This window comes from Panicum hallii, chromosome 1, assembly GCF_002211085.1.
Source record: "Panicum hallii strain FIL2 chromosome 1, PHallii_v3.1, whole genome shotgun sequence".
NCBI lineage: Eukaryota > Viridiplantae > Streptophyta > Magnoliopsida > Poales > Poaceae > Panicum > Panicum hallii.
This window is the reverse complement of record NC_038042.1, coordinates 4339411-4351853: the sequence shown is the minus strand read 5'-3', so window position 1 is coordinate 4351853 and position 12443 is coordinate 4339411. Positions and strand designations below refer to the sequence as shown.

Genomic DNA, 12443 nt, shown 5'->3' with positions numbered 1-12443 from the left:
CCGGCTCGGGACGCGCCGAGGCTTCGGACGCAAGGTACGAGAGGGGGTGGAATTGGAGGGACAGCGTGGCGGGTCAGCGGAGGAGGAGGACGCGCCTGCTCTGCGCGGCGGGCCCCGCGCCGGTGGTGGCTGGGCAGGCTGTGGCGGACGAGGAGTCGCTGGGCCTTGACTCTTGTGCGCGCCACCAGTGCTGGGGAGTGAGGAGGAGGGGCTCTGCGGCTGTAGCTGCGTGCATTCCCACGCCGCGAGCAGGAAGGAGAAGGGGAAGCCCCGCGAGGCCGAAACAGTGGCCTGCGGCTTGGCAGCTTCGGCGCCTCGAACTCCGAACCCGGCCGGTCCGGTGAAAGTTTCTGCCCAGAGAGGCAGAGATCCAGAGGGTTTTTCAGCGGCTGGCAGTGGCGGTGGCCGGCTACTTCACGTCGTTTTACCCGCCGTATCTCTGGCTCCCCGAGATGTCTTCCTTTAGACTGACTTCAACGGGTCTCGTGCAAATGTATTTGCAAAAGGCACTGTGCGTACCGTGTACAGTGAATGCATGCGGTATGCAAAAAATGAGGAGCTCCAACGGGGAACATGCGTCGGGCTCCGTCAGTTGACTCCCGCGTAAAAAAAAATTACCCTGGTCGATTGGCAGAGATGCGTTGAGGAGAGAGAGGATGTATTTTTACATTCCCTCTCTCCACAAGTGCAAAATATGTGTCAAATATGCATGCTCCTTTGGAGATTCGTTTTGCAATACACAGTATCCAGCGTCATGCATTTTGTGATATTATATTGCTTCATATGCATTTGCATGTTGCCTATTGAAGTTAGTCTTACGACGTTCTGAGACGGTAGCTGCGTCTTGGCCTCTTGGCTTGGGTGACTCCGTTGGCAAGATGATCGCAGGCTCGCAGCTACAGGAAGGGTTAGCACTGCATATAGTAGTGGGATCCCTATAGCAAACGGTTCGTGTGTAACTAAATCGACGTCGAAATGAGAAAGCTGCCAGAAAGTGATGGGGCGTGTGTGGTGGACTTGTGACCTTCCTTAATTGGGGAGTTCCGTGAGACTAAACACTTTCTTTCCTCTTGTGAAACGCATTATCGGGGGTGGGGTGGGGGGTGGTGGGGGTTCGATGCCAAAGTTTCAGAAAACCAAGCAACTCGAACAGGCAAACCATACCAATACTAGATGATGGGATGGTACCTGGCCGGTCTGAGCGACGCAAGAAGACATGTTGCTGTAGATTTGGAGCCGTCAGCTGACGCCGGTCCGGCGGTCCCCGAATCTCGTGTTTGGTTGTGGTTGCAGGGAATAAAGTTCAGTATTTGTTATATCGAATATTCGGATGCTAGTTAGAAGGAGTAAATATAAGATAATTATAAAATTAATTATACAGATGGAGGCTAATTTACAGAGAGGAATCCATTAAACCTAATTAATCTATCATTAGTACATGTTTATTGTAGCACCATATTATCAAGTCATGGACTAATTAGGCTCAATAGATTCATCTCACAAATTAATCTTTATATGTGCAATTAATTTTATAATTAATTTATATTTAATATTTCTAACCAGTAATTAAACATTCGATATAACGGAGATCGAAGTTTAATCACATGAACCATGCACCCCCCACGCGAGCCTCGGGAAGTCGCCGTCCACTCCGAGCTTAACCCTGACCCACACCCCAGGCTATGTGCTAGTGCCAGTATTGGACGCGGAGCTAGTGAGTGCTAGTATTTTCATGATCAGACGAGCCAAGAAGAAACACTTGGAAGCTAACAGCCCGTTCCGGTTGCTTCCTGTCCGCTACTCCAATGCGACTCGACCCTCGTCTGCTGCAGGCGCAGGTATGGGCGTGGGACGCACGGAACGCGGAAATTTCGTCGACCAGGCCAGGCTGCAGAGCAATAAGACGGACACGACTGGTCGAAACGACGTGAGTCCTGCACTCCTGCGCGGCGTCAGACCGCCGGCGGAAGACGAGTGGCCCTCACATGCCCCTCCGGCAGCCGATGACCGGTGCTGACTGCACTGGACTTCGCCGCTGATCGAGGCAGCGTGGCGAAGGGCGAGCTCCCATAACTTCGGCGCGAAGCTACCATCAGTCACATCACACGGCAGATATTGAAGGTAGTACTGCCTCTTCCATTTCGCGGCAAACTTCTCCGTGCTCCCGAAGAATTAAGTTAACCAGCTCAGCTCCAAGGCAAAAGATTAACATGCCAAACCCGGGGTCTTGTTTAGTTCCCCTCCAACTTCCAACCTTTTTCACTATCTCTCCATCACATCAATTTTAGGACACATGTACGGAGCAGTAAATGTATGTAAAAAAATAACTAATTGCATAGTTTAATTGTACATCACGAGACGAATATTTTTAGTCTAATTAGTTTATGATTAGATAAAATTTGTCAAATACAAATGAAAACGCTACAGTATCTCCGGTTGAAAAGATTTGCAATCTACGCAAGGCCCGGGTTCCCTTGGTACAGGCAGCTTTGCGGTGGTCACGCCGAGCCAAAGCTACCTGTAGCCCCAGCCTGAATTCTGGATTCATGCGGCTCAGGCTGATAGAAAGAAAGGCGAAGGGCACTGATGAGGCGACGACGGATGGCTGGCTGGCTGGCTGGCTTTGCGCGCCGGAGACACGCGAGCATATGCTCCGATCCGCCGGGGAAGTGCCTCGCTTTCCGCCGAGACCGACGTACACGTCCGTCGACCGATGGAGCCTAACGCTCCCGGTGTTTTCTGACGGATCCCACGGTTAATAAATCAATGTCAGCTAGCGGCAGTGGATGAAGCAATAAAACGGAAGTCCTATAACCACCGGGCCTACTGCTGGTAGAACAGTCAGCAGTACATCTAGATGCAGTTATTAGAGAGCAGTTAAACGTTGATCTTGGTATCATCCTTCATTGGGGCAGTACAGTACTAGTAGTGAGCTTGTACCGCGCCATGAATCCGGGCACATTCAGGAACCGAGCACGTACGGTGGAGCAGCATCGATCACAGTCATGTCAAGTTTCACACCGTAGGTCAGGAGAAAAGAAAAGGAATGCCGAAAGGTGAAGATAACTTGTACTCTCATAAGCGAGGCGAGGCTATCTGAAAAATCTTGCTGCGCGGCCGTCTCGTGCGCTGAGCACGTGCACGGGGGCGCCACTTGGTACACGTCCAAGCCTCAGTGCTCGTCGCGGTATTCTATCAGCGGCACGGGCGGCACATGAGCCGCGTACGGCCGCGCCCGTATTATACTCATGCATGTAAACGCACAAGTCAACCTGTGCAGCTACGCGGCGCTTTTGCCGAGTTGTTACCGTTTGGGCGTTGACAAATGACAAAGGTAACAAAAGAGTGAGTAATAATCTTTAAATTCTCCGTGACTTTCAGCCAGGTCAAAATATTTTCGTTGCTCGCAGCTCAAAAGACGCTCATTACTCGAATCTCATTACAAAATCCATTGGCTGGCCATACATACAAGTCTTCAAATTCCAAGGAAAAACAAAACAAAGGTGTTCGAGTCACTAGCAGTCCTGGCAAATGAGGGGAAAATACGGCATTGCACCTGCTACGGCGTATTGACCGTGCCGACTGTCGAGTTCGGTACAGGACAGAACGGACGATTGAGCTGCCAAGGCAGGCGTGTGCTCGGTACGCAGAGGGACACCGTGACGGTCACTGACACAACGGCCCCAGGCGTCAGGCGAGCGGGGACGGGACGCTCAGGCTGGGCTGGCCGGCTGCCTGTATAAGTGTGGAGTGCTTTTAAATGACAGTTTTCTTCCAATAACCCTTTTGAGTCCTTTATACAGAGGAGGGAGGGTGCCAATTTACATCCAAACCTTTGATGGGTACAATATTTGTACATAGTCTCTTAGAGCTTTACACGAGATCCATTTCTACCTGGCTAGATCATTCTACCAACACTACCCCGCCTGTCGTCGGTGCGCGCTGTGCCCACGATGCACACTGGGCGCACGTACTCGTACACCACTCCGGTGCTGCTAATATGCCAATGCAGTGTACAGTAGGAGTAGTACACTGTACACTACGTCGTCATGGTGGTGTGAAGTTCAACCTCTAGAGGAATGCCGGTTCTGTGTGGTCAAATACTTTTTTTTATGGTCAAATACTCAAATATTACTACTCAAGTTAATGAGTTATAGCAAGGTTTCACTTTTCAACGGCTAGGCTACACTTGGGCGCAGCAGCGGGCAGTTACTGTACCATGGAGGATGACCACGCTCCCCGGTGATCTCTTGTCAGAGCTCAGTGAGCATATGGAGCCCATTCAGCTTCAAGCCTTCCATCAACTCTCTGAGGATGGAAGATACGCGACCGTGGTGGCTGCTGCGGCGTCTGCGTCCCTACGAGTAAAAGAGCATCACTATATTATACTGGAGCAGGCCACCCATGAGCTGAGCACGAGTGGATTGAAGCTGGGTTGGTGGCGCTCTCGCCGGGAGCACGGAGGACGCGCGCCCTCCGTGCGACGGGGATGGGAGCTCCCCTGTCGCACTGCGTGTCGTCTGGGTCGTGGCGCACGATGGCATCGCCGGGCGGGTGGGTCCCCCCCGCTGTGTCCCGCACCGGAACAGTGCAGCGTGTCACGGTTACGTGCCGGTAGTAAACCATAACTTTTGTTTCGGACGGCAAAACTGGACTCGAGCGAGGGTATGGCCCAACTGTTTAATGGGCCATCATACATGCACCCGCAAATCGGGTGGGCCCAATTGGCCGGCCTTGTTGCTTGGCAATGGTCGTTCCAAAACTTCAAATCGCCACGCGTGGGCTAATGCGCCTTGTAGAACCGTGTGGCGACCCTCAAAGTCGAAAGTTTTCTTTCAAGCGCGTTTTGCCCGCGCCGAATCTCTTTGCACGATAAATAAAAGCCTACCTTCCTCTCAAAAAAAAAATCTCTTTTGCACGAGTTGTCGGCCCATTTGAGGCCTGGGGTGCAACGAGATTCCCGCCCGGCCGTTAATTGTTGGCTCAAGATGAGACAGACTCCTCGTGGCTGAACCACACTCCATTCCCTACTAGCACCACCTGGCTGGCTCCCCTACGCTCACGGCCTGCCGCCGCCGGCGTGCCGGGATGCGCGAACGGAGCCTGGCGCTTCGCTGCTTCAGCGGTGGCGCGGCGCGCGTACGTAGGTGTACGTACGTACGGGCCCGTGCAGATCGATCACGCCCGGTCACGTTGGCGTGCACGCCTCGTGCCGTGCGCGGCGGCTTCACGTCAGAGTTCAGCGTCCGATCGGGCGTGTCCACTTCCAAGTCCAACCAAAACCCCAGCATCTGAACGCAGGCTATTCGGCAGGGTCCAGTCGACCGGTGTGCCGGCGCCCGGCCGGGTCGCTGCCGATCGCCATCGGCCAGCACGCGTGCCAGTCCCACCAGGACCAGCTCGATCGTATCGTATGCCAACCGGCCAACCCGAGTCGACCTCGACGCGTCTCTCCCTCCCTCAGCACCCCTGGCCTTCGGCTAAGCTAGGGAGGATAGATCTCCATTTCTCCCAATCTTCCCCGTGTGCGTGTTACACGTCATCCCATCCGGCCATTCCATTCCTGGCTGGCTGGATCGCAGCCGGTGTTGACATTGTCGCTGCTCGTTGTTCTTGTCATCATCCACCGTCCACTCGCTCGATCCTCAGGAAGCAACCAACACCAGGCAGAGCAGGAGGCATCACCGCGATGGACCAATGGTCCAAAGCCCCCAGAAAAACTAGTTGGCATGCAGTGGGCAGTGGTCACCACCGCCGGCGCATGCAACCGGCTCGAAAGTCGCCGGGCAGCAGCGCCCCAGGCCGTTATCCCGTCCCGTGCCCAAGAATCCGTGGAGCTGTTCGCGGAGACATCATTTTGTTCCCCGTCGTTCCAAAACGTACGGTGCGCATCACGGGGGGCAAAGGGCTGCGCCTTCGTCTGCGCGGGACGAGCTTCAGCCGTTGCTTATACTAATAATTTTGGACAGAGAGAGTAATACCTCCGTCTTATATTGAACGGATCGATGTTAACAAACATCCAGGAATGGAGGGAATAAGGTGTCACCCTTACGTTCCGTTTTCTATTAACAAACTTGAATTGAACCATTTCATGCGTAATTCATATCGGATCTGCAACGTGTTTCCGAAAATGGGCCATATATACTAGATAGTACCGTTCTTCTTGTTTTACGTATAAAGCCGTCTAGTCCCTCCTAGCTCTTCGCGCCTTTGATGCGATTATCTTGGCAACCTTGCTTACTGAAGATCTGCATTTGCTCGTGTCACTGTCCTTATCCGAGCCTTATTAAAAAATAGGAGCGTGGCGGTGCCCTTGATGTGCACCATGCTTTATGGTTTATGCTTTTGAGAAGAAAGCGTCCAGCGCTCCCTCAATTCCGAAGCAGAAACCCGTGGCGGATCAAGATGACGTCAAGCTCATGCGCGCGCGCGCGCATTCCGTTCATCTATTTTTGTCACAGAAAAAAAAATGGCGGGAAACAACAATCAAACACCCTTGCACTATTTATTTTGTGTGTCCAGTCTACCAGCGTCCGAGTACTAGACGTACGTGTACAGAAGCCAGCTCGACCAGAACGGTGCCTCCACAGCGTTTTTGCGTGGTAAGATGATGAGGAATCTTAACGATCTCGAGAACGGAAAAAGAGAGGAGGCCCGATTGAATCCGGCCACCGTTGGGTTGCCGGCGTTGGGGGAAAAGCACCGATGGCCCCGTTCTCCGTGTACGACGCCAGCTTCTCGAGAGCCGGCGGCACTGATTGGTGGGCCCGTGCAAAACAGACGCCGGGCTTAATGAGCTGACATGGAGCCATGGAAGGGTGTCAAGGGAGATGGATGAAACATTGCTTTCGGCGAACAGCAACGGGGGCGTTCAGTAGAACTAGCTACTCATCCCCCCGGTTTAAGTTAGACCCCGCAGCTTGATTTTTTTTTCCTTCTAGGGCTTGATAACGTGTTGTTCCATTTTTCTGTTTGGAAAAAAGTTCACATCGGTTGACGCCCTGCCATGATGTCACTTGAGAAATGCTGATCGAGAAATTCCATCCAATGAGATGTGCAACTGAGATTTGAAACCGATGGATCCTGGTACTCCCTCCGGCCAGAAACTCAGAATTAGATGACGTTCTGAACGTCTTAACTACACCTGCGATTAGTTGCTTCTAGCTGCCTGAAACGTAATCTGACCCGAGGTGGTATTTAACGCTTAACAGTGCACTAAGAGGTTTTAAATATTCTCCGGTACCAAGTATATAATAATAACAACTATATATCTAGACATATTGTATATCCAAATATCATAAAAACTAGCAGTATGAACTAAAATATTAAAATAATCTATAATTTGAAACGGTGATGTAGTCGGCTGCACCTCGGTTAAACGGAACAAACGGTGCACTCAAACTCCCCGGTACCGCGTCGTACCCCCGTCCGCCTGCGGGCTGTGGCGGAAGAACAGGCCAGCTCGTCGTGCACCAGAAGGAAGAGGTGCCCATCCGCCGATGGCATCGTGCCGGAGCCGCACGAAATTGAAGTTGGTGTGCGGCAGCACAGCACATGTACCATCAGCCATCCACAGCTGCGGCGGTGCCTTTTTTCTTGCAACTGCCACATGACAGCTCCTCTGCTCGACTCCGACCTACCAACCCTGCAAGGGCACCGCCGCCGTCCGTCTCTCCCCTACCCCCTGCCGTCCGTGCACCAGCACCACGGGGGTCTCTCCTCTCTCTCCTCTAGTCCTCTCCCTGGTCGCCATCGCTATCCCTCCGTGCTCCATCCCGGTCTCACTGACCCAGGCGTTCAAGAAAGCCAGAAAGGGTTACACTGGCCGAAACAAAACCGAGCGAGCGAGCGAGCGAGATCAACTGGCGGCTCGAGAAACGCACCAAAGGGGAGGAGTTGAGTGCACACAAGAGAGTGCCGGCCGCTGTGTCTGCATTTCTTTTTTCTTTGGATTCCCTGACTCGCATGGTATCTGGTCAGAAAGGCACAGACTTAAGTGTGCCCCTGCTGTTGTTGTAACGCCCCTGTCGGCTCTCTGCCCTGCTCGCCAGCGGAGGAGCGCGAGAGGGCGGGCGGGCGGGCGGGCGGGCGGGGGAGGGAGCGGCGGAGGGAGACTGGGAGGGAGAGTAATGAGGTCAATGCCGCCGCCATTGCCGCTGCTCTGCTCCTCCGCCCTCGTCTTCTTGCTGCTCCTGCTGGGTCGCCCGCTGGGGGCCAATGGGAGGGCCACGCCGCCCGAGGCTTCTGCGCCCGCGGGACAGCAGGCTGCCCCCGCCGTCAACGGCAGCGTCGCCTCCGCGAACGGCGCCGCCGCCGGGCTTCCTGCGGCCGCGGCGCCTCCTCCCGTGGGTATGCTGGATGAAAGCTCGACTGTTTTTTTCCCTTTAAACGGGTCTCAGTGTGTTCTGTGTTCTTGCAGTGCTTTTCCTGTGGGTTTTTGATCCTCGCTTGGCTGTGTATCGTGTTGCAAAATTTCGTCTTTTGGCCGGGAATTTGTTCATTCTTTCCTGGGAAAAAATAGCCCTTTTGGAGTGATGGAGGGGAAAGTTCATTGGGATCCTAATCTTTTCCAAGTTTGAGCTAAGAACGTGGAATGTTTGACTCTGGATTTGAAATTGTGCGGGAATTTAATGTGGATTTGGTTGGCCTATCAAACTTTGTGTATATTGCAATGGAGGAAAAGAAATTGGTTGATTTTAGGATCCAAGGATACTATAAATTGTCTAGAAGGAAACAGTTGACTGCTGTTACTATTGCTGCATTAAATTCAAATGCAAAAAAGATGTTCTTTCTTTTGGAGTTCAAGGACCTGTGTCATCTTGCGAGCTCCAATTTTACTCACTTCAGTTTCGTCTCGAAGATTTCATCCTTTTGCAACGCCTGAATGGACCTTGTAATGTTCATGTTTAATTTTTGCTCCAAAACATCCACAGTACGTCAGGGTCTAACAGACTAGCACCCACCTTGCGTTTTCCATTTGTGTTGCTGTTGCAGTGGTCATTGTGGTGGAGAGGCACCAACACCTCCGCAGGGAGCTTATTGTTGCCATTGTGGTCTCATCCGTCGCCGGCGTCATGATCATCCTTGCCGCACTGTACTCCTTCTTTCTGTGGCGGCGATCACGGCGAGCCCTGGTCGACTCCAAGGACACCCAGAGCATAGGTCTTGGCTGACTGGTTCATGCTTTCCTCGTTGACTTGCCTTGTTGCCCATGAGGCCATGTGAGTTACTTACCTAGCTTCTGACCCACTCACTTGCGCTGTACAGATACTGCAAGGATCGCATTTGTGCCAATGTTGAATAGCTTCAACTCATACAAGACTAGCAAGAAGAGTGCTGCCGTGATGATGGATTACACATCTTTGGAGGCGGCGACGGGAAAATTCAGTGAGAGCAGTGTGCTTGGAGTTGGTGGGTTTGGGTGTGTGTACAAAGCCAATTTTGATGGAGGGTTTGCTGCTGCGGTGAAGAGATTGGGTAATGAGACACAGAGTTGCCAGAAGGAATTCGAGGTGATGATTATTGATTGTCTACTTGAAATTGTCCATTTAAATTTTTGTGTTTGTATTGTCGTTATTAATTGGGTGGTGCTCTTGAAAATAATAGTAATACTTTTTTTATTGTTGATGGAATTGGCAGAATGAGCTAGATTTGCTAGGGAGGATTCGGCATCCGAACATAGTGTCCCTTGTGGGCTTCTGTATTCATGAGGAAAACCGTTTCATAATTTATGAGCTGATGGAGAATGGGTCATTGGACTCACAACTTCATGGTATCATTTCTTTGGGACTTCCTTTTATCATGTTTGTTGTCGAACTGTGATCTTTAGTGAGTTGGAGATTAGAGAAGCTTCAATGTAATCCCAGTGGTTTTGTATCTAGGGCCATCACATGGATCAGCTCTAACCTGGCACGTTCGGATGAAGATTGCTCTTGACACAGCAAGGTTCCCTTCTTGCACCTTATCTTAGTATGATTAACTATGCTGTTTGCTTATGACTGCATTTTATAATATGCATCTGTATCTGAACCAAACAGGGGATTAGAGTACCTGCATGAACACTGCAACCCACCAATTATCCATAGGGATCTGAAATCATCTAACATACTTTTAGATTCAGACTTCAATGCTAAGGTATGCCCTTATTATTTTACTTCTTGTCAATTCAATATTGCTATAGACCAATGACCGCAACTTATACTTTTTTATCATGCAGATTTCAGATTTCGGCCTGGCAGTGACTAGTGGGAATCATAGCAAAGGGAATATAAAGCTTTCTGGAACTATGGGCTATGTAGCACCTGAGTACTTATTAGATGGTATGCCCTTTTTTCCCTCCATGTGTCTCACTTGTAATGTTATTTGTAGACCAATCTTTAATCACAACTATGGTGTTCTACTCTAATCATGTGCAACTGCATCAAATTCAGGGAAGTTGACTGAGAAGAGCGATGTATATGCGTTTGGAGTAGTACTTCTAGAACTTCTGCTGGGAAGGAAGCCTGTTGAGAAGACGGCACAATCTCAGTGCCAATCAATTGTTACATGGGTACGCAATGTTATGACATTGGGCATCTCAAATTATTAGAATTTAGTATCCAATTAAACAGTATAAGATTTTTTTCCCATCAACATGCAAGAATATATTTGCTCATCACTGTCCAAATTGAGGCAGATAAATTGTATTTGAGTGACACATTGACTTCTGACATATTGCCATACATGGATTCGGATGCAGGCCATGCCTCAGCTAACTGATAGATCCAAACTCCCTAACATAATTGACCCCATGATCAAGAACACAATGGATCTGAAGCACTTGTACCAAGTAAGCATTTTCGAAATCACTACAGTATTGTATCTTCCATGTGTATTTACCTTTTTAACTGATCAGATGGGTCTTTTCGTCTAGGTTGCTGCAGTGGCTGTGCTCTGCGTGCAACCAGAGCCAAGTTACAGGCCACTAATCACCGATGTACTCCATTCTCTGGTACCCCTAGTGCCCATGGAGCTTGGAGGAACTCTGAGGATCAGCCCAGAATCGCCCTATGCTACTCAGAAGCATTCTCCCTGTTGAGATAAAAGAAACATGGGCATGACTGGAATTGGTGATTCAGCACGGTTCATCCAAGTGGTTCAGAACTCCAGATAACTTATGATGTTGAGCACGGGTTGTTGTTCCTTGCTTTGCATTGCCTTCCATGGTGTTTGTCTGAGTCCCAATCTGAGGTGCTGCTACTTGTTAAGCTGAATTGGCCGAGTTTTGGGGGTTTTAGAGGAGGGTTATGTATTTCCCTGGCTGTATAAAGAAGTAAAAAGAAGTCTTTTTTTTAATCTGGTAACTGCTGTATAGATTAAAGATTTTCCACACTGTAACTCAGTACTACCATTGATGAAAATATGATCTGCCCCAGATCATGTCGTTTATTGTGTCTACTACCGCGTCATATGCTTGTTTAACACTTTGATCTCAAGAGATCAAGCGTTTCGAGACTGAATCATGACATCTTTTGCTTGACTCTGAAATTCTGCTAGTACCATCAAATTACTTGCAAGACATACCTTCTGTACTGCTTGCAAGCTGATACATATAAATCACAGCGGTAGCTGATACATATAAATCACAGCGGTATACTGCACCTATATTTTAAAGTGTAATCTATCCAGGTGCTTTCAACTAATTTCAGCTGCGAGGGTGAATTGAAATGTTCAGCGTGATGAAATGCAATTATGGGACTATCACTATGAATTAGAACTACCAGAAAAAGCAGTGGGACTAAGAGCAGGTGACCATGTGCGTATTAGGTAGGAAACTAGGAGACCATTTCATATGGTTGGGTGATCATAGGCTGCAAGAAAAGGGCCATCTATGCAGCAGCAAGTGCAGCGCATATGACAAAGGCGAGACAATGCGCAGGGCGACGACAAAAAGGCGACATGCGATGCATTTGTCGCCTTGTCGGCGTAGAGAACTGGCGATAGCCAAAAATGCTCAGCTCATGAGGTTGTTGGGGTCATGCATCCATACCGGCTTTAGCAGGTATGTGAATTAATGCAACACTAATACCGTGTTTTTCTTGCACTAATGATGGATCATCAGGTAGTTGGAGATGATGTTCATACTAGCTTTGGAAATTAGTGTCTAGGTTAAGTTAACCACTACCGGTGCCTCTTGTACTGAAAGGTGCTCAATGTATCTCACTGGTACTGTCCGTGGTGCTGACTGTCGAACGGCAGCGTGGTCACATCTCCGAGCCAAGTCCTTATCTGGGACTGGGATGCCACATTGTCACTCGACCAACCTGAAACGCAACTGAGTGTTCCATGCAAGAGTCCAGCAAGATCCTGCTTTTCCTTAACATGAGTAGTCTAGTCTTGCTTTTCTGTCTTTTCCACTTAACCTCCATGCTTACAATGTGTTTCAAATACTAGAGTATGATGAT

At 50.0% G+C, this 12443-nt stretch overlaps 1 protein-coding gene across 1 annotated transcript; it reads left to right on the top strand.

Annotated features, from left to right (window-relative positions):
- The first annotated feature begins 8104 nt into the window (after positions 1-8104).
- On the top strand, positions 8105-11436 carry LOC112888237 (probable receptor-like protein kinase At1g80640). Its single transcript, XM_025954552.1, has 10 exons — positions 8105-8349; positions 8995-9162; positions 9268-9512; positions 9640-9772; positions 9882-9945; positions 10038-10134; positions 10217-10319; positions 10431-10549; positions 10739-10828; positions 10913-11436. The coding sequence occupies exons 1-10, from the start codon at positions 8130-8132 to the stop codon at positions 11075-11077; spliced, it is 1404 nt and encodes a 467-aa protein (XP_025810337.1). The 5' UTR covers positions 8105-8129; the 3' UTR covers positions 11078-11436.
- The last annotated feature ends 1007 nt before the right edge of the window (positions 11437-12443 follow it).